This window comes from Poecilia latipinna, unplaced genomic scaffold (genome assembly GCF_001443285.1).
Source record: "Poecilia latipinna isolate Pla-1442-1.1 unplaced genomic scaffold, P_latipinna-1.0 Scaffold2508, whole genome shotgun sequence".
Taxonomy (NCBI): domain Eukaryota; kingdom Metazoa; phylum Chordata; class Actinopteri; order Cyprinodontiformes; family Poeciliidae; genus Poecilia; species Poecilia latipinna.
In genome coordinates, this window is record NW_015115124.1 from 11,059 (window position 1) to 33,093 (window position 22,035).

General features: G+C 36.0%; 2 protein-coding genes across 2 annotated transcripts in view; both read right to left on the reverse strand.

The window, feature by feature from the left end:
• LOC106938095 (zinc finger protein 41-like) overlaps nt 1–16,591 on the reverse strand; it is a 19,866-nt gene extending 3,275 nt beyond the window's left edge. Inside the window, exons 1-4 of the mRNA XM_015019927.1 lie at nt 16,349–16,591; nt 12,363–12,695; nt 7,080–7,449; nt 17–115 (exon numbers count right to left, since the gene is read on the reverse strand). Coding sequence (XP_014875413.1) covers nt 17–115; nt 7,080–7,449; nt 12,363–12,695; nt 16,349–16,412 — 866 coding nt within the window. The 5' untranslated portion in view covers nt 16,413–16,591. The remainder of the gene's footprint in view (nt 1–16; nt 116–7,079; nt 7,450–12,362; nt 12,696–16,348) is intronic.
• An 835-nt stretch (nt 16,592–17,426) lies between these two features.
• Nucleotides 17,427–20,890, reverse strand: LOC106938097 (zinc finger protein 484-like). The gene is made up of 2 exons (XM_015019929.1): nt 20,649–20,890; nt 17,427–20,498 (listed from the first exon to the last, which is right to left on the reverse strand). The coding sequence occupies exons 1-2, from the start codon at nt 20,848–20,850 to the stop codon at nt 19,237–19,239; spliced, it is 1,464 nt and encodes a 487-aa protein (XP_014875415.1). The 5' UTR covers nt 20,851–20,890; the 3' UTR covers nt 17,427–19,236.
• Between the last annotated feature and the right edge of the window lie 1,145 nt (nt 20,891–22,035).

Here is a 22,035-nt window from a genome sequence, read left to right on the forward strand (position 1 = left end):
GTGAATCCTCATGTGCTGAGTTAATTGAGATTTTACTTTATAACATTTTTCACAGTTCACACATGAAAACGGCTTTTCACCCGTATGAGTTCTCATGTGAGCATCAAAAACGGATTTGAAAGCAAAACGTTTTTCACAGACGCCGCATGAGAAAGGTTTTCTTCTTCCCCGATTTTGGTTCTCAGCTTCAGCAGCTTCCTGGAAGATGACACTGTCATCTTGGTTCATCTGCAGAGGTTCTGGCTCGTCCTGGTCCAGAGTGGAAATCCTCTCCTGGCTATGAACTTTATGTTCCAGGCAATCTGGACAAGAAAACAGAAAAAAAAAGAGGAATTGTTAACTTTATTGTTGACCTCAATAAACATACCATTCATTAAAGTAAATGACCGAAGACTTTCCGCATGCAAGACTAAAAGGAACAAAATAACACACTTGAAAATTCAGGATTGCAGACAGACAGATCAGTTGACATTTGGAAAATTATTAAATGACCAGATTTTCATAAATTATTTATTTATTTATTATGAAATCATTCAGTGTCAGCATTAATGGTATTTTTAGATCTTATTTATTTTTGAGCTATCCTTTATTTTTATTACTTTGAAATATGTTAACATTTATTTTTAGTCCACTTTATATTTTGCTGTTTATTTACACAGTTTATTTGTATGTTACCAATTGTTTTATATTATATATTTATTAAGATTAACTTTAGAACTGTGGGTCTATTTTCTCTAAATAAAGGAACTGGTATAAGACCAGCATACACTGGGTTGGCCTGTTGGTTTCCACTAGAGAAGGAGAGGAAACAAAAGTTTTTTTCTTTATTTGCTCGTCAAACTGGAAAAAAAAATAAATCATAAAAGCAACCTTCAAGTCACCATTTTAAAATTATCCCAGTTTGCTTTCCCAAACTTCCATCTCCCCGGAGTTTCTACCTGGCCTTGCTCTGTATCTATTCCTACACTGATCACTCCCCATTGTGCATTCTTTAAATACTCTCCATTTGCAAATATCAGCAATAGATTGAGAAACCAAAGTCAGATCAATGGCAGACTCCTTACCCCTTATAAAGTCCACCAGAATACCTACTCCATTATTTAAAATGACCAATCCATTTTCTTCAATCATCTCTTCTAAAATCCCTCCATTATAATCATCTTGATCTCCCCATAAAGTGCTGTGTACTGAAGTCCCCACACCAAACTATTTTCCCTCTCCAGTATTCTAGGATTGTTTCAAGTTTTAACTTTTCTAATTGTTTACACAGATTGTAATAATTTATTATTTTAATATTCTCATCATCTGTCCATATTTCTACAGCAGTAAGTTCTAAGTCTGATATTATTTGGAGCTGAATACTTTTTATGTTTTCCTTTATGAATACGGCACAACCTCCTCCATTCCCATTTATCCTGTCTTTACATAAAACTGAATAACCATGAATATTAAACTGCTATGATGGCTTGAGCCATGTTTCCTGAATGCATATTATATCTGGTTTTGTATTTAGGTTATTAGTGAAGCCTTTAAGTTCCTGACTATTTGCTATTAGACTGCGACCGTTCCATTGTAATATTAGAATTATGTGACAGTTTGAGAAGCCTGTTTCCTTCCTCCTATTCTTCTTCTTTGGGATTTTATGACTGTCGGTATTCACATTGTTGCATTACCGCCCCCTTCTGGATAATACGAGCATATCAGGTGAAATATCTTGCCCGAGGACTCAACAACTGAGACGGATGGTGGGGCGTGACTATCAGAGCTACCCAAAAATCCGTCCTACCTTGCGGTAATGCGCACATCGACGTTACGTCACATACCGTTTACTCAGCAGATTTCTTAAAAATACGTCCTACCTGTGGAAATTTTGTTTCATGCGTTTTATTTCATTGCAAATTACATTAAGTTTTATTTAATTTATTTTATACTTGGGTTTCATCAAGCCTTCATGTTTTTAGTTTACATAACAGGGAGCTTCTAAATATATTTATAATCTTTAATTTTCTCTCTGCAAATTCGTTCAACAAGTTATTACTTGGCAGTTAATCAGGACAAAATACATTATGTGGGCTTTTTTGTCCCTATGCTTTAAAATATTTTAGTTTAATAACACTCTATTACTAAATTTTGTTAAATAGATGTTTGTAGCGATAATAGATTGAAGCTGTGTAGCGGTGTAATATTAGTGTACATTAATCATATCCTATGATTTCAGGTGCACAGTGGACACTTTGTGGCTGCGCTGCATTTAATAAAGTCTGTCATCCATGTTGGAGATATTTACTTTTTATTTCTATTAAACTTGGAGTTAAATTTTATGTTAATTGTTTATTTTGGAATTTGTTTCTTTACTTTTATAAGTTAGATAGAAAGAACTGTGGGTGTCATGATGTAAGATGAAGTGGATCCAAATTACGAAAGGCGTAAAGTTCTGTTGATGTTTTAATAAGAAAATTCTCCAAATTTGGAATGAAATAAACATAATCTAAAAAAACCCGGCCAACCAAGACAGCAGAGATGCAGGAAGTTTAACAGGAGAAAACGAGTTGAGGTGACGAACTGCCGACTGAAACTGAGAGGCTTAAAGGGATCCAAGAGTCGTTGAACATGTTGGCCTAAATATGTTTTAATTTTCCTATTTACTAAAAAAATGGCTGCTTGTGATACACCAAAACACAATTATTTCAAAAAGTTTATATAATTTGTTATACGTTTCATCCATGGAGGTCTCCATCTTTCCACCTGTTGGGTTGATGATGCGTTTTAATCCATCCTGTACTGGAATCTACAGAGTAAACACAGGAAGGCTAACTTCACCTGAGCTCTTGTTTATCATATTGTACTGGACTGGTGTAATGTTAGATAATGACACAATGTGTGACTGTTGGCTGTAATTAAAAAACAAAAAATAACTGTGAGGTGAATCTGGATCATCTCCCACATGAAACATAAAGGAGCAGCAGTGGGAGCAAGTCGGAGCCGAACAGAACTTCCAAAGGACCAACATATGTGCTCTCAACATTTCTCTCCACAAGAGAAGTTTGTACAAGTAAAACTGACAAAGACTCCAACAGGTGATTGTTGCCTTAATCTATTAAGTCTTTCATTTAAGGTTTCCCATCCCTTTGAACTAATTGGGATGGACCTCATTGGAAAACTTGCCGAAACAAAATCTGGACACAAATATATTTGTGTCATGATTGACTATTTCACAAAGAGCCACAAGCTTATCCACTGAAGAACAAATCGGCACCTGAAGTTACGGAATGCATAATTACGTTTGTGCATCAGCTTGAGGCCCCAAAAGGGATTTTGATGGACCAAGGAAGAGAATTTGTAAATTCTGTAAGTATTTGTTTTCAATATCTTAGAGAAATTTAACACTATGAATGTCCTCCTTTACACTATTTGTTTCGATATGCTGTTTAAAGCAGGTTATTTTGTTATAGCTATTTGTTCGTAAATTTTCAGATAAACCAAGAAGTGTGCAAAGTTCTCAATATTAAACGAAGTCTGTGTTCCCCATACCACCCCCAAAGTAACGGGTTGGCTGAAAAAATGAATGGGACCCTTCAAAGGTGAGTACTATCTCTAATACATACATTTTCAAAGAAAGATCACAAAACAATGTGTATTTGGTAAAATACTTACAAAATTGTAAGAAATCATTTGTTGTGTGTGACATATTACACCTTTCTTGTGAGCTCTGAGTACGGTTGTGGACGGCCATCCATACACCTGGGATGATCTTCAGGTTGGTGCTTTGGTATCAACTAAAGCTTTTTTGAAGGAAAATTTTATTTACAAAGACAAATTTATTCTATTTGTTTTATTTATTTTTATTTGAAATGTCTTCCAGTTGCAGTGTTAAATGTTCATTATAATGTAAAGTTTACTATCTTTCAGATTATGTTGTTGCATTATTATTTTGCCATTAACATTTTATTACTTACCTCTCCCGACCCCACTAAGGGACAAGGGTGTAAAGAAAAGGGATGGATGGATTTTATTTCTTAAAAAAGGTCTCAAAACAACAATAATATCGTTTATCAAAAATCAAAATGTTATTGTGACAAGCCTACAAACATATGATATATAGTGTAGTTAGTTTATTACTAGGGATGGCATAGTTACTTTGAAAGAGTAATTTGATTACTCGTGCAAAATTCATCCATCAGCTAGAAAATGTGCATCTCTTTTCCCTCCATCGTTTAGTGTCGCTGGTGTTACACATGAAACGTATCTCCCCAAGGAAAAAGAAGAAAGCAACAATATGTGTTTAAAAAAAAGTACTAACACAGAGTGACTTGGAAACTTTAATCTGAATATTGGATTGTAAATAGTAACACGTTAGATTACAAGTTACAAGGGGTCAGATTAGACCAACGCGTTGATGAAACCATTGTTTGACATTTTAGCTCAAGCTATTTACGGATCTTTCAGGTTTCCAATACGTCTCCCCCCAATGATAAACTTGTTCCTACGCCCTTGTGCTCTGCTGTGACATCAAGGGGACAATATATGTAAAATAGGCAACATGAAGCCTTACAATGAATAAACAAGTAAAAGATGTTTGATACATAAATTCTGATTAATCTGGTTGTATGAAACAATGGCTGAATCAAAAAGAAAACTGGAAACAAACAGGAGAGAGAGAGTTGAGATTTGCTTGTTACTCGCTATGTGGACAACGATTTATTACTTAAAAATAAAAACTATAACTGCTCAGGTTCAGGTGAGTTCTCTGTTTTACGTGCTTCATAAAAATCCTCCTGGATTACTCGACACATCACTAATGAAAAAATAGGTTTTGTTATTTGCTTGTCAAACTGGGAAAAATAAACTATAAAAGCAATCTTAAGGTTTTTTGGACATTGAACTTCTTTTATCTACGTATGAAGCATCACCTCAGTGCAGCAGTGGCTTATTGGTTGGACTTTTATAGGATATCTGGTTTGACAAACAATCGCCCCTACAATTTATTACAAATTATTACATTTTACAGCTACTAGCACCGCTATTATTAGTTTATGTTGCTAGCTTTACTAACCTTGCTCTGCATTGTTCACATTTCTCCTGTTTTCAAGAGTAAGACTCGGTAGTTAAAGGAGCAGAGCCGTAAGAAGGTCACTGGCTCCATTTTCTCTCTACATAAATAAGCCATTCTCACAGCGTCCCTGCCAGCATGCCTAGGTGGGCCCCATGTGGGGGAAAGGAGGGCAGACTATATGGGTCCCATATGGGTTTGTCCGCGGGTTCCACGATGGCCCCACATGGGTTTGCCCATGTAGGGCCAGAGCCCACATGGGCCCTAACACGGGTCCCCCCTAGGCATGCTGGCTGGGGTCATTGTGTTGTCTGCGTTCATTTACACGTTAACAAAACATTTATACGGGAGGGGAACAGTTACTAAAATGATCTTCATACAGAAAGCTTCTACATTTAGACATTAACCTGCATCCAAACGCTGGTGTTTCCTACCTATTCGATGTAAGATTATCCGGGGAGTCCGGGAGAAATCCAGCAGTCTGCGCTGATCGTCCATCTCTTCCTCCGACTTGACGATGATTTCTTTAAACTCCGTGAAAGTTTCTTCAGCAGCAGTTAACCGCTCGTTGAGAAACTCGTTTAAGCTGGACTGAAGATATTTTTAGAGAAACATTCAACAGGACAGACCGCGTCCTGTCGTCTTCTTCTTCTTCTTCTTCTTCTTTGGGGTTTTATGACTGTCGGCTTCCATGTTATTACATTACCGCCACCTTGTGGATCATACGATCATCACATCTAAAGAGTTCTCATACAGTGCCACTTAAAGATGAACCAGTCACAGGGTTTTTTTCCTATAGATTTATTGAGAAAGTTCAACCATTTAATATGTTCCAGTTTTCTGTTCTATGATTTAAAAAAAAAAAACACTTAGATTTACTTTTCTCTCCTGCATGCAACATTTAGATAATTTTTTGTCATGAGGGAAATGTGATAACCTTCAATAGCAGGAAATACAACACTCAAGAAAACTCCAAGTAGAAAACAGTTTGTTAAACAGAATCATTTTACACAATATCTTTTTCTGCTTCCTCATGTTTATAAATCAACTTTTATTTGTGTAGAATTTTTCCTAATATGTTAATTTATTTGAAAACACCAAATACCCCAAAACTAGTTTTGAAAAAGTAATTAAGTGCTTTTTACTCAACATATGTTTACTTAAGGTTAGAGTAGATTTTTACTCAGTTACAAAGTATCTATGGCAACAAGCTTTACTGAATTGAGTAGTTTTTTAATTCTCTAGGCTTCTATTGTTTCACATTATAAATTTAGCATAATTTCACAAGTGGTGGGTGTTAATTTTTCCCCCATGCTTCTCATCTGTGTGGCATCTCATGTGCTTTGTTAAAGAACATTTCCGAATGAAACCTTTTCCACAAGTTAAACATGAAAAAGGTTTCTCACCTGAATGATTTCTCATGTGAACAGTTAAATGGCATTTTTCATTGAAACCTTTTCCACAAGTCAAACACCAAAAAGGCTTCTTATTTCTGTGAATTATAATATGACGACGTAAAACACGCTTTTTACTGAAACTTTTTCCACAGGTGACACATGAAAAAGGCTTTTCACCTGAGTGAATTCGCACGTGCTCCAGAAAAAGATATTTGAATACAAAGCATTTTTTGCAGGTCACACATGAAAATGGCTTTTCACCTGTGTGAATCGTCATGTGCTTAGTTAAATACTGCTTTTGACTAAAACATTTTCCACAGGTTTCACATGAAAACGGCTTTTCTCCTGTGTGAGTTCTCATGTGAGCATCAAAAGCAGATTTGAAAGCAAAACACTTTCCACATGTCACACATGAGAAAGGCTTTTCATCTGTGTGAATTGTCTTGTGTTTATTTAAATACTTTTTTAAACTAAAACCTTTTCCACAGGTCTCGCATCTGAACGGTTTTTCACTTGTGTGAGTTGTCATGTGATCATTGAAAGCAGATTTGAAAAGGAAACATTTTCCACAGGTCTCGCATGTAAACAGTTTTTCACCAGTATGAGTTCTCATGTGAACATTGAAAGCGGATTTTAAAGCGAAACGCTTTTCACAGATGACACATGAGAAAGGCTTTCGTCTTTCCTGATTTTGTTTCTCAGATTCAGCAGCTTCCTGGATGATGACTTGGATCCCTTTTGTTTCTGATTCAGTTTGGTATGTTTTCTCATAAACAGGACTAGTCCTGAATGCATCAGTCTCCTGTTTTAGGGTCACCTCTTCATCAGCCTGACTGCAGTAAACTTCTTTTTCTTCCACTTTTATCTGCCTGTGTTCTAGATCCTCTTGCTCTTCTTTAATCTGCAGAAATCCTGGGTCTTCCTGTTCTTGTTTCACCTGCAGCGGTTCTAATTCCTCCTGGTTACAGAGCTCCTCCTTATAAACGTTATGCTGCAGGCAATCTGGACAAAAAAACAGAAACAAAATGGAGTTGTTAACATGACCCAGGTGTTAAATCCAAAATCTGTCTCCTCATCTCCTCTCCGTCTGCTCTGCATTTGTTCTTACAGTTAAAATTTCACGATATTTCTAATCCAACCAGTAGTTGTTCTTGCGATTTTGCTACCAAGCTGCTACAGCCAATCGCTGTCAGTTTTCAGGGCCTCATGTGGGCTACTGCAGCCTATCAGCATAGCATGTTAGTGTGAGCAGAAATATCAGTGACATAGAGGGACACCAACCATAACCCGAGCTGTGAAGACTATGGAGTTGGTGTGAACTGAAGGGAGAGAGGAGTTGGGGAAATATTGATGGGTTTCAACTATTTGTGATGAATATTTCTTTTGGTTTATTTATTCTTTGTTTTGTTTTCTCATGCACGCTTTGATTCTTCAATGGCCATTCGAACAAATTTCATTGTTTAGTTTACTTAGGATCCATGTTTAGCTACAGCAATGTTGCAAATCTCTGTATTTACATGTGAGGGAGCTAGAAAGAAAATGAAACACCACTGACTTCTTATGCTGCATTCCAGTTGGACTTGGAACTGGGAAATTCAAACTTTCCATACGGAAAAATAACCTTGAACGCCATCTGAATTTGGATTTCAAACCGGGAACAACTCTGACTACCCCCAGTTACGACTTGTAACGAGGTGGACTTCGTGCCTCAGCATAGCCGCTCTTCAAATCAACAGCAGTAAGATGTGGTGGAATGGAAACGTTTATTTTACAAGATACATGTAAAAGTGCGACTAAAATCAATGTTGCATGCATCGCCTGCAAGTCTATACTGAAAAAATTAACAGCTTAAAATGATGTTTGTAAGAGCTATAGAGAACAACGTTTATGGGCATTGTCATGTTGAAATTCTGATTTCTTAAAGCTGCAGAATGTTACTTTTACTTAAAAAAAAGTACAAGTTATTTTAAAGACATTACAAACATGTAATGTCTTTTACATATTTGTGTAAACTGTCACTATTTTGTGACATCCTAATATGAGACAGATAATCTGTGAAAAAATAAATCAAGCTCCTACTCCTTCCAGTGATACTTCTGCCGTCTGAAGAAATGTGCAGCTCCTGGTCAAAAACAACCAGTGAGAGCAAAAAGTGTCTTAGTGCTGTCAATCAAGCTCATGTACATGCAGCAAAATGTACTAATGGCAGAGAAAAAAAAATTACTTTCCCAAGCAAAATGTTTATTTGCCATCATAATTGGCCACGCTAACTTGCCTGAGCAGTCATGGAAGGCTCATTTGTGGAAAACCAGTTGTAGTGTTGCGCCTCCACAAGAATGATTGACAGCTTGCGTCAGATCCTCGTGCTGGTTGCGATTGGTTCTGAAGGAGCAGTGTATGTGTGCAGATGACAGCAGGGGGAAGGCAAAGGAGTCCGGTTTTACAAAAGATTATCTGCCTTATATTGTACTGTGATAGTTTTAACAAATATGTAAAGAACATTTTTTTTATAAGTTTCATACTGCAGAACGCTGACGCGGCACTAGCTCCATTGGTTCCATTTTCTCTTTACACCAATAAACCCTTATAACAGGGTAACTGTGATGTTTGCGTTCATTTTCCTGTTAACAAAACACTTATACGGGAGGGGAACAGTTACTAAAATGATCATTATTCACAAAGCTTCAGATATTAAGACCTTAACCTGCATCCAAACGCTGGCGTCTCCTATCTATTCGGTGTAAGATTATCTGGGGAGTCCGGGAGAAATCCTGATCGTCCATCTGTTCCTTCATCTCTTCCTTGACGATGATTTCTTTAAAACTCTGTAAATGTTTCTTCAGCAGAAATTAACCGCTCACTCACAAACTCTATTTGAAGCTGGAATGAAGACATTGTTTTAGAAGAAACACTCGAACGTTCAACCAAGCAAACCATCCACCGTTTTCTTCTTCTTCTTTTTCTGCTTCTTCTTCTTCTTCGGGGATATGACTGTCGAAATTCATATTGTTGCATTGTCGCCACCTTCTGGATCATATGATCATCACGTCTAAAGATTTCATATTCAGTGCCAGTTCTCAAAAAAAAAAACAAAAAAAAAAAACACTCTAAATATTGTCTTTCCCTTCAGATTTGCTGAAATAAACGCATCATTATATATGGAGGACCAAAACTGATATAATTAAGAATATGTTCAGAAATAAATAAGCATATCATTAATTCTTCTTTATTTAATCACATTTCCAGTAATAACCTTTATTTAGTTATTCACTCATTCAGTAAATACACAAATAAATAAATAAGGTAATTATTATTATTGCAAAGGTGATTAAATAAAGAAGCCAATTAATAACATATCTTACTTATTGAGAATTTGTTTCTTCATTTCTTCTTAATTATGTCAGATTTGTTCCTCCTTAACATTGAACCTCGGCTCCCTTATACTCCGCAAACCTCGGGAAATATCCTGATTCCTATTTCCAACATCCCACAAAAATGTTTCAGTTTCTTCATAACTACACCAAATCAGAACCAAGAGCATGCTTTCCCATACTAAAGCATAACAGGAAGATATATTAATTCTACACTTACTCATCTCTTATCCTTCTGTTGTCCCTCTGCTGAAAACTCATGGATCTTGTATAAATGCCTTTTTGATGCATTAGCTCTCTTTAGCTGCCACTGCTTTGTGTTCCTTAAAAATAGCTTCAGTATTTGAACACATTTACCTCCATATCAACATTTATTTTTTCATAACTTTGTTTATTTGCGTAAAATTAGAAAAAAGGTGGGCTTTTTTATGCTTTCTGTATAAACGGCTGGTTTCAACTCTATGTACCAACAATCGGTCAATTGTGCATATATATAAATACTGTATATACAAACACACCCACCCACAATTATATATACATTCATACCTACACACTATATATATATATATATATATATATATATATATATATATAATGTACACATGCACATATACACGCTCTCATATGAAATATTATACTTTAATAACTTTTGAAGATCTTAAACCTATATGTTCGAACACATACTAGTTTCAACATAGAAAAAAGGAGGAATCTTTCACAACCAGCTGCAGCAGAAAATAACAAAATTAATAACAGTTGTCAATTAGAACTGTAAAACAACAAAGAAACTTAAATTCCCAGTTAATGAAAACATTAGTACAATCAAGAACAATCAATGCATGAAAATTAGGTTGCAGTGAATTTCAGACTTTTATTTAAAGCAAGAATGTGTTTGTTCCATAAGTTTTTAATAGCTAGAGACTGGTTATGATTTTAAACCAATAACAGCATCTGTTTGAATCTTTTTGTTTTATTTAAAGACCAACCTATCACCGTTGTGTTTTTAAGTTTCATGTTGAACAGCAAACTGCACAAAATCTGAGAATTTTACAAGAATTATACACACACAAGTTGTCATATCAACGTGAGGTTTATGAACCAACAACAATCAAGCCCTCAGGTGTATCACTGTTTTTTTTTCCTAATAACTTTTTACAGTTAACCTTAATGTAGGTCATACATGAAAAATATTTCTCAAATTATGATTTACTTGTCCTTCCTTATTGGAGCATTTAGGAATTTTCTTTAATCAAGGAAAGGTGATATGCAAACCACTTTTGCACTTTAAAAGTTGTTTAACACCATCTCTATGCCCTCCCTGTGTTTAGAAATAACTTTATCTTGTCTTTATTTTTGAATTTTAGAGCAGCAAAAATCCAGCAAAAGCCCTTGAATCCTGTTACTGGATACACTGAAGACTATGTTAAGGTTAGGAATAAAATTAAAAATTAGGCCATATTTTTTTTCCTACATTTTGTGTGTTAATTGTTTTTAACAATTTAACTTGGAGATCACTAAATATCCCATAACCCATCTGGTATTAAATTGACTAAATATTTTCAATGGATGTTTTCGGTAACTTACTTTTGATGAGTAGATTTTTACCCAGTTAAAATGTCTCTGTTGAGAGTCAACCATGATTCTCATTTGTGTGGCTTCTCATGTGCCGAGTTAAGCCATTTCTCTTGGTGTAAACTTTTCCACAAGTTAAACATGAAAAAGATTTCTTACCTGCATGAATTGTCATGTGACTTGTTAATGTCTGTTTAGAATTGAAACCTTTTCCACAATTTAGGCAACAAAAAGGTCTCTCACTTCTGTGAATCATCATGTGCTGAGTTAAATGCTGTTTTTGACTAAAACTTTTTCCACAGTCCACACATGAAAACGGCTTTTCACCAGTGTGAATCTTCAGGTGTTGAGTTAAACCAACTTTGTGACGAAAACCTTTTCCACAGTTCACACACGAAAAAGGCTTTTCACCGGTGTGAATCATCATGTGCTGAGTTAAACCCTGTTTTCGACTAAAACTTTTTCCACAGTTCCCACATGAAAACGGCTTTTCACCAGTGTGAATCTTCAGGTGTTGAGTTAAACCAACTTTGTGACGAAAATCTTTTCCACAGGTCAGACATAGAAAAGGCTTCAACCCAGTGTGAATCATCATGTGATTTGTCAATTGGATTTTTGTAGTGAAATGCTTGGCACAGGTAATACATTGAAAAGGCTTCTCGCCTGTATGAACTCTGATGTGAACAGTTAGATCATTGTTATAAATGAAATCTTTTCCACAATGGACACATAAAAAAGGCTTCTCACCTGTGTGCCTTCTCATATGACGAGTCAAATAACATTTTGAACTGAAATTCTTGCCACAAGTAACACATTGAAAAGGCTTCTCAACCATATGAGCTGTCATGTGAACAGTCAAAGAACGTTTTGCACTGAAACCTTTTCCACAGTTCACACATTCAAAAGGCTTCTCACCTGTGTGATCTCTTACATGAGGATTTAAGTGATCTTTTCGGCTGAAACGTTTCCTACATGAGACAGGTCTCTCACATGTCTTTTTTGATATCTTTTTAGTCAAGTCACTATTTCGAGGAAGATATTCATGACCTTTCTGTCTTGAATTTTCACCATGCTGTTTGGTTTTCTGATCCCTCTTAGGTTTCTTTTCTTCACCTCTTTTTGCTCCAAAGTCTATGGGATTGCTTCTTTCCCAATTTTGGTTCTCAGGGTTTGGTTCTTTCCCCGAAACGTTGTTGAGTCCATTTGCTTCTTTTATCTGCAGGGGTTCTAACTCCTCCTGGTCCAGAGCGAAACTCCTCTCCTCGTTACATAACTTCTCATTATAAATGGTGTGCTGTAGGCAGTCTGACCAAGAAAACAGAAAAAAAGAGGATTTGTCGAATGCATTCAAGTAAATGAGAGCAAACTTTAATCTTAAGTACAGAAACCAACAAATAAACACATATTTATCTTTAACTTAAGTGACATTTGGAGAAGTCCCAAATGACCTTTTTTATTATTTTGTTCTCATATTTTGTATAATTCTTTTTACATATGAAATTATTTACTTTAGTTGTTATTGCTGTTATTATTTTAAAGTTTATTTCATTATTTCTAGGTATTTATTTCAAATGATTATTACATTTTACAACTAATTATTTTCTATGGCTTATTTTACGAGACCTGTGTTGCATGTTTCCTGTTCCACTGGTTTTCTAATGAAAGTCTCTGTACTTGCAAAGAGAGGAAAGAACAAAGCTGAAGTTGGCTTTTGGTTCTGGAAGCGGCTAAAGAGTGATGTCACCTAATTGTTCACCATCTTCAGCACCTTTAATCTGCTTAAAGAGCAGAATGTATGAAACCAAGTTTGTAATTTATTTGATTTGTGAACCTTCAAAAATGAGGGATTTCAGAACTATTTTGCATCTGGAACACATTAGAACACAACCGCAACTGCAATCAAATCTACATTATTTGTAACATTATCCTTCTTCTGCTATTAGCTTTTTATTAAACACAGAAAGTATTCCTACAACAGTGACCACTTACACTGAGCCAGGTTCTGGTCCTCCTGGAGGTTTCTTCAAGGTAGTAAAAAAAACTTAAGTGGCACTGCTGTTTAGCCATTTCTCCAATCAGAAGCCAACTTCAGTTTTGTCGGGAAAGCAATAAAAAAATAAAATAAAACACAGGTCTTATGCCACATTACTGTTGTACTCCCAGTCAGAAAAATCAACTGGAACGCCCTCCGATTTTGGATTTCATGCTGAAAAACTGGGAGCAACTCAGATTTATAGTCGCGCTTTCAGAGGTGTGCGTTGAGGAAGCAGTGAGAACGATTTATCTTTGTGAACAAAGGATTATGTGAATTACGTCTCAACACGCTACCCAGTGTGTGGCTCTGTGTCTCCTGTAAAGTTTATGTATGTGTTCCCAGTTGGCCGGTGCATTAGTGGTTAACAAACCAGCGCTAAACTCATCTCGCAGGTTCAGCCCAGTGAGGAGTTTTCGCACTCGCCTCCTAGTCACGCATCATGCTGGTTTCATAATATTTTATTATTATTTCTCCGGTTAGGTGATGCATCAAACCGTATCAAATTATTCACTTAGTCAGCCAGAGTCAATGCGTGCAGAAATCTGAAAAACTCGTCCCATAAAGTTGAGCAACCAAAACAGTTTCTGTGGCGTTAATTAAAAACTCAACAGACACGAAATGGAAGAGCTATTAAAGTCACATTAGCAGCATTTAATTAAATGTCCCGTTTGTTGCACATCTTTGCGCACAGTGGAGCAGATTTAACTCATCCTGCAGGGCCGGTCCAAGGCTATATGAGGCCTTGAGCAGAATTTGACTTAGGGGCCCCTCTTGCTGCTAAAAACATCAGGACCTCTAACAGCTTCTGTGTTAGATTTAGTGAAATCTGGGAGAAGCAATCAGTTATAATTGCAGTTTACTAATATGAATTTGTGAACAAACACAGCTCAAACTCAAAGACTATACTCACAGCATCAGATTGTTGCTATGGTAACAAAACAATCTAACTATGAATATTGTTCTTTGAACTTTTACAAATTACATGTCAGCTCCTTAAAATCTTATATTTAAATGTTAAACACTTTAAAATCTTTTAATTTATGTATGCTGAAGCCATTACATAAAATTTAGCGACATTTTACTAATAAAATGGCCGAGAGCACATTACTTCTTCTATTAAACTTGGTTAATAAGAGGGGTTTAGTTGGAGTTCTCATTTTTATTGTTTGGAATAAACCAAAATACTTTCTAGGCCAAATAAACTGAAAAAAGTCTTAAATGCTAATTAAGACAAAAAAATTGCTTCTTTATTGTTTAATTTATTTCAGAGCAGTTTAAAACAACGTACTGATAAAACTCTTTAAATTCTTAATGAATTCTTAAAATTAAACAATACTGAACAACTTCTCAGTCCATCCAGGATTTTGAAATTGTTTTTGTGATTATTTGCAATAAAAATCAAACAATTAATAGTTCTAATTTAGAAATAATTACAATATTAGAGCTTATGTGTGTGCAACTTTTTGTTACTTGCCATATAAAAATGCACTGTAATCTGACAGAAATTAATAATATGGTTATTAATTTAAATATATTTCCATTGACAATTTTGAAAATGTAAAGATTTGTTAAGGCTGAGGCAGCTGTTTCATACAAGTAAGAAAGTTGGCAACAATTAAACCAAAGTATTGTTGACGATTTTTGTGAAAATAAAACTGCAATAAACTCACAATTATGCATTAGTTTGAAAAGTGTGGGGATTTGTTGATTTTGCATGAATTCCCACAATATTTCGCAAAAATCCTGAGGAACTGATTGTCATAATCTGGCACAAAAAAAATACATCAAAACATAAAACACTTGATTTGACTGATAAAATAATATTTAAGCACATTGTTATCTTGACAGTTGGCCCCAGAGGGCCACATAAAAAGGCTAACGTGCTTTCATGTCGTTAGGTTTGGTTTGTAGTGGCGTTTGCTATTCAAACCAACTCTTTCACGTGTCAGAACAGAACAATAACTACACTTAACCTGTTGAAATATAGTAAAAACATCAAAGACAGAAAAAAGCTTTATATTTCCACAAAGATTTTTTTTAAATTTTCTATCAAAAAACAAAGAAATTTCTGAGCTCCAAAACTTAAAAATTTGCAAGACATTTTTAAATTAACCTCAGAAATGTTCGAGAAATGTCCATGTTTTTTCTATTAGGATTAGTTCATAATATTACTCAGGTAAAAGTAAAAAGTACAATGCAGTAAAATAATTATTAAGTACATTTCCCCCCAAAAAAAGTTACTCAAAAGGACTATTCAGAGTTATTTGCTGATTTCTAACACAAATAACGAGAGCAGCCTGCCTCGGTCGCACAGATGCAAAAACAGCGGGAACTTCTTCTTTTCTATTATGGCGGATTGCAAGCAACGTTGTGTAGCAAGCAACGTTGTGTAGCAAGCAACGTTGTGTAGCAAGCAACGTTGTGTAGCAAGCAACGTTGTGTAGCAACACTACATCATTAAATCATTTTTTATTTATTTTGTATTACTTAGATGAATATAGAATACATTCTTTAATCTGTAAATATCCACTATGTTTTTTTCAGGTAATGTTCCTTTAAAACTACGCGATTACATCTTAGCGTTTAAAGGGGTCTCGGGAATTTATTTTTATTTTTTGCTTAACGTTAACAGATTTAACGGTTGAAAAATCGCGGGGTTCAAAGGGCACACATTCAGAAAGTGAGCTTAGCTAGACGCTGCTTACTCCGCGCCAACTCCGAGTTCCCGCTTCGCCCTAGTTTCAACGGTTCCATTTTCTTTCTACATTAAAAAACGGTTTTAACATTCTAACTGTGATATCTGCGTTCATTTCATGTTAACGAAACTTATACACGGAAAGGAAACAGTTACTAAAATGGTCCCCACAAAGAAAGATTCAGATATTACGACATTAACCTGCATCCAAACGCTGGTGTTTCCTACCTATCCGGCGTAAGATTATCCGGGGAATCCGGGAGAAATCCAGCAGTCTACGCTGATCATCCATCTCTTCCTCTGATTTGACGATGATTTCTTTAAACTCTGTTAATGTTTCTTCAGCATCAGTTAACTGCTCGTTGTAGCTGGACTAAAGACATTTTTTTTTTACATGAAGCAGTCCCACATTCAACCAGAATGACCGTTACACGCCCTCTTCTTCTTTTCTGTTTTTTTTTTTTTTTTTTTTTTTTTTTCTGTCGGCATTCATCGCCCCCTTCTGGGTCATCCGATCATCACATCTAAAGATTTCTCATACAGTGCCAGTTCTCTCCAAGAGCCGTAAGATATTCTCTTCCACTTTATCCAAATAAAGCAAATACAATATTAAACCTCAGCTACACAGTAGTCTGCGATTCCATGAGTAGTTATAGTAGTAGTAGAAGTAATAATAATAATAATAATAATAATAATAATAATAATATAATTCTCTGAGTCATATTTCCTACATCCTGCTAACATTTTTCACAGTTTCTTGAACAATACACCAAATATGAATATGCAGGATTTTTTCCCATATTAAAAAGTAACAGAAAGAAATTTTAATTCTACACATAATTATCTCTTATCCCTCAGCTGTCCCTCTGCTGTAAACTCATATTTATTCTGAATCCTGTATACATTCCTTTTTTGATGCATAATCCCTCTGTAGCTGGCACTGCTTTGCGTAATTATGCTTTAAACTTCCTATTTAATAAATTTAAGTTTATATCAACTTCAGTTTGATGTAATTTAAGTTGATATGTGTTGATGTGTTTTTATTTCATGTGGTGTACGTAAACTAATGATTTCTACTCTCTTTACAGTCAGTAAGTTGTGTATATATATCTGTACTTTACTGTCAAAACATTTTTTAGCTGTAATTAATATGAAGCTGTTAAAAATGGTCAACATTGATGCCTCTTGCCTTGAGGTGTTAAATCTTCTAAAAAAAGAAGCACTAAAAAAACAATAATGTTGAGCCAAAAGTCATCCTGACCCCTCCCCCCCAAAAAAATTGCATTAAATAAAAATGTACTCAAAATGGGATTTGCACAGTGTAGCTTTAGACAGTAAAGAGTTCACAGGTGCATTGCTGCCATCTACTAGCTTTAAGTACAGGGTGGTACATAAACAAAAGCACCTCAAATCTCTCTCTCAAAAAAAATATTACACTTTAATTACTTTCTAAGTACTTAAACATATATCCGTCTACATACACAAAAAATATTAATACTTTAAAAGTAAAAGTACTCTAACAGAAAAAGAATAGCAAAAAATAGCATTTTTTTTCTCAGTTGCTTTGGAGCATTTCTCAGAACAGAACTGAAATTCTCAAAACTACTTGTCCAATCTCCAAATCATTGCACCGCTTGTATACATAAAAAAAACATTTTCTCATTTCTGTGAACACATTGCAAAATACAATTTCCTGCCTTTTTCTTTATTTTGATCAAGATGTTATATGGATCTTTGTTGAATTGTCTCGGCCTCTACAACATTTAAGTGTAACTTCATCTTATTAGTGTTAGCATGCAAAATGTCAGGTGTCACGTATATTTTTGTATAAAATTAATAAGATTTATTTTCTTTCCTGAACTATTAATTTGCTCCCAGGTGAATCCTGACTTTCTTCAACAAAGGCAAATGTGTGAAGCATTAGCTTAACCAGTTTTCAAGTCATGAACAGTTAAGTGGGGAGTATAGGAGGTAGGAGACTAAACAAAAATTTAATTTTTCTCTGCATGTAAGTCTGCCTTATGTTCCCATTTCTATTTTTCTTTGTTTTCTGCTTCCTGTATCACAACGACGTGTCTGTGAACAGAACCGAGAAATCATAAATGTGAATCTTGTCCAGTCTCTTGCCACTGGTCTCCCCTAATTACATTTTACAACATGACATCAGAACTTTAACCATAGTTTACAGCAGAACATCCCTTCAGAGAACAATGCAATATTCACAACATGACTAATCAATTTGATTCGCATCCGTACACAACGAAACAATGACTTGACATTCTGAGGCACAGACATATTCATTGACACAAATATTTACCTTTGAGAGACAAAACTAAGGACTTTGAGAAAGAAACTGGCTATTGCTGGCTGTCTTAACTGTTTGTACAAATTGTTTTGAGAAATGCACTTCCTGTTCTGCGAATGTAAGCGATGATTCAAGAAATGCACCAAAGTGACCGAGAAAAACTGGAAAACAAAAAAAGAATGGCATGCCCAATTATTGAAGACAACCACAGATCATTTGTACAATCAAAAACAATCAATGAATGTAAGAGTGAATTAGCTTTTAAATAGGTAGTCACACTGGTTATTAAAATAACAATTTTAAAAATGACAGAATCAGTTTCAATCTCACTTTAAAAACAAAACTACCACACTTGTGTTTCAATTTCACTGTGAACTGCAAACTACAGATTTTTTACTGGAAATGTCAAAGTCCCACCAAAATCAGAAAATTTTACAATAATCATGCTATTACAACTTCTGATCTATGAGGTTTATGAACCATCAAATGATCACGGTTGATCTTTTCCACAAACTAGAAATGTCTTTAACCTGTGCGAGTTCCTGAGGGAAGTGTTAATTTCCATATTTAGTTTAAACAATTTCTCCAGTTCATAGATAAGGAAGTCCTCCTATCATTCTGGTTTTTACCCAAATTATTTTACAGTAAACTTTATCATTATACATGAAAAATACTTCTCAAATTATGACTACTTTTCCATCCAAAGTGACGCATTTAGAGAGTATTTTCTTAAAAAGTTATTACAAGGTGACTAAGTACCTTTTAGTCAAGTATGTTTTAAATGACTTACTTGGACTAGAGTAGATTTTATTTAACTAAGCGCATGGCTTTTCATGTGCTTAGTTAAAGCATGCCTCCGACTGAAACCTTTTCCACAAGCTGAGCATGAAAAAGGCTTCTCACCTGTGTGAATTGTCATGTGATCAGTTAAGCTGCATTTCTGATTGAAACCTTTTCCACAAGTCAGACACTGGAAAGGCCTCTCGCCTGTGTGAATCAGCATGTGACGAGTTAAAATACCTTTTTGACTGAAACATTTTCCACAGGTCACACATGAAAAAGGCTTTTCACCAGTGTGAATCATCATGTGACTTATTAAATTCTGTTTCTGAGCAAAGCTTTTTCCACAGTTCACGCAGATGTAAGGCTTCAACACCGAGTGACTCCTCATGTGAAGATTCACAGAATATTGATCAACAAACCGTTTTCCACAGGTCTTACATTGGAAAGGCTTTTCACCTGTGTGCCTTCTCACGTGAATAATCAAAGAACCTTTTGAAATGAAATGTTTGCCACATGTAATACACTGGAACTGCTTCTCACCTGTGTGAGCTTTCATGTGAACAGTTAGATTACTTCTTCTACTGAAACTTCTTCCACACTTCACGCACAGAAATGGCTTTTCACCTGTATGAACTCTCATGTGGACAGTTAAGTCACTATTACAACTGAAACCTTTTCCACAGTTCACGCATAGAAGAGGTTTCTCACCAGGGCGGTCTGACATGTGACGATTTAATTTATCTTTTCGGCTGAAACTCTTCCTACTTGAGACAGGCCTCTCACATGTCTTTTTAGCCAAGTCACTACTTTGAGGAAGGTATTCATGATCTTTTTGCTTTGAACTGTCCCCATGCTGTCTGGTTTTCTGATGCCTCTTATGTTTCTTTCCTTCATCTCTTTTTGCTCCAAAGTTATCATTGCTTCTTTCCTGATTTTGGTTCTCGGCTTCAGCAGCTTCCTGAAAGATGACTTGGGTCCTGTTTGGTTCTGGTTCAGTGTGATGAATTTGCTCATAATGGGCATCAGTTTCTTGTTTTAGTGCAAGCTGTTCTTCACCTTGACTGTAGCAAACTTCGTCCTCTTCCACTTTTATCTGCAAATAATCGAGTTCCTCCTGCTCTTCTTTTATTTGCTGATATCCTAGATCCTCCTGCTCTTCTTTAATCTGTTGGTATTCTGTATTTTCATCTTCTTGCTTCACCTGCAGAGGTTCTAACTCCTCCTGGTCCGGAGTGAAGCTCCTCTCCTGTTTACATGGCTCCTCCTTATTAATGTTATGTTGCAGGTGGTCTGGACAATAAAACAGATAAAAATAGGAGTCGTTAACTTTATCGAAGAAATCGTTTAAGACAGAAATCAACATATAAGCACACCTGAAAACTCAGGAGTGTAAACGGACAGATCAGTTGATATATTCATCCAAACGCTGGTGTTTCGTACCTTTTCGGTTTAAGACTATCTGGGATGTCCGAGTTAAATCCATCTCTTCCTCGGACTTGATGACGATTTCTTTAAACTCTGTGAATGTTTCTCCAGTATGAGTTAACTGATCGTTGATAAGCACTCGTTGAAACTGTACTGAAGACATTTTTTCTTTCTTTTTTTTACAGAAAACACTCGCACATTCGACAAAACAAACCATCCGTCTTCCGCTTTGGATTCTTCTTCTTCTTCGGGGTTTTATGACTGTCGGCATCAACATTACCGCCACCCTCTGGATTATATGATAATCACATCGAAATGTTTCTTAACATGACCAATTTTCCACAAAAAACGTAGTCTTTCATTTCTCTTCAACTTTATCTGTCTAAAACTTTGTAAATCCATGGACAATGTTGTTCTCTGTCTCATATTTCCTACATTCTGCAGACCAGTAGAATAAATCCCCCCTACTGAAGAGTACCAGTAAGATATTCTCATTGTATACTTACTTGTCTCTTGTCCCCCAGTTATTCCCTTGCTCTAATTGTAAACTCATATTTACTTTGAACTCAGAAAGCCATTTTGATGCGTTATTCTAAAGTAAGTGAAGTTTTGTCTCATTTAACTGCAGATAGTGAGAAAAATAGTGTGTGCTTTTACTGTCATTTGGTGTACAAAGCATGTTATTGTGGGTTGGAAACCACATCCTGTTGAAGTTAGAGCGACAGAAACAGACAGTTTTTTTTTTTGTTTTGTTTTGCCTTCTAATTCCCCCACCACAAACTCACTCCTCATCCTTTCCCAGCCAGCATGCCTAGGTGGGCCCCATGTGGGGACAAGGAGGGCAGACTATATGGGTCCCATATGGGTTTGTCCGCGGGTTCCACGATGGCCCCACATGGGTCTGCCCATGTAGGGCCACAGCCCAAATGGGTGCTACATGGGCCCTAATTGGACAAAACCCATGTGGGCCACCACCATATAGGGCTCATGCAGGGCCCATGTGGGCTCTGGCCCTACATGGGCAAACCCATGTGGGGCCATCGTGGAACCCGCGGACAAACCCATATGGGACCCATATAGTATGCCCTCCTTGTCCCCACATGGGGCGCACCTAGGCATGCTGGCTGGGTTTACTTCTTCTTTCTGACCCCGTTCAAATTCTTGTTCTTCCTTTGTCAGGAATGTGACATCATGTTTGTGCGCTGGTTAAATGCGCAATTTCTCAATTCAGGAGAGATTTGGTGGGGGGGGGACAGTCCAATGGAAATGTCTAGAAATATATGCTTGATGTATTATGGCAACTTGTTCAACCAGTTAACGTTAAGACTAATACGGCAAATTTATGCTTACGTGTTGTGAAGGTTGAGAACTATTCAACAGAGATATAATACATTTTGATCAA

Excerpts from the sequence above, each read along its gene's own strand:
- LOC106938097 (XM_015019929.1), bottom strand. The coding sequence starts at position 20,850 with ATGGTTTGTTTTGTCGAATGTGCGAGTGTTTTCTGTAAAAAAAAGAAA. Across the intron at positions 20,499-20,648 it reads GATAGTCTTAAACCGAAAAG|ACCACCTGCAACATAACATT; the intron begins GTACGAAACACC and ends TTTATTGTCCAG.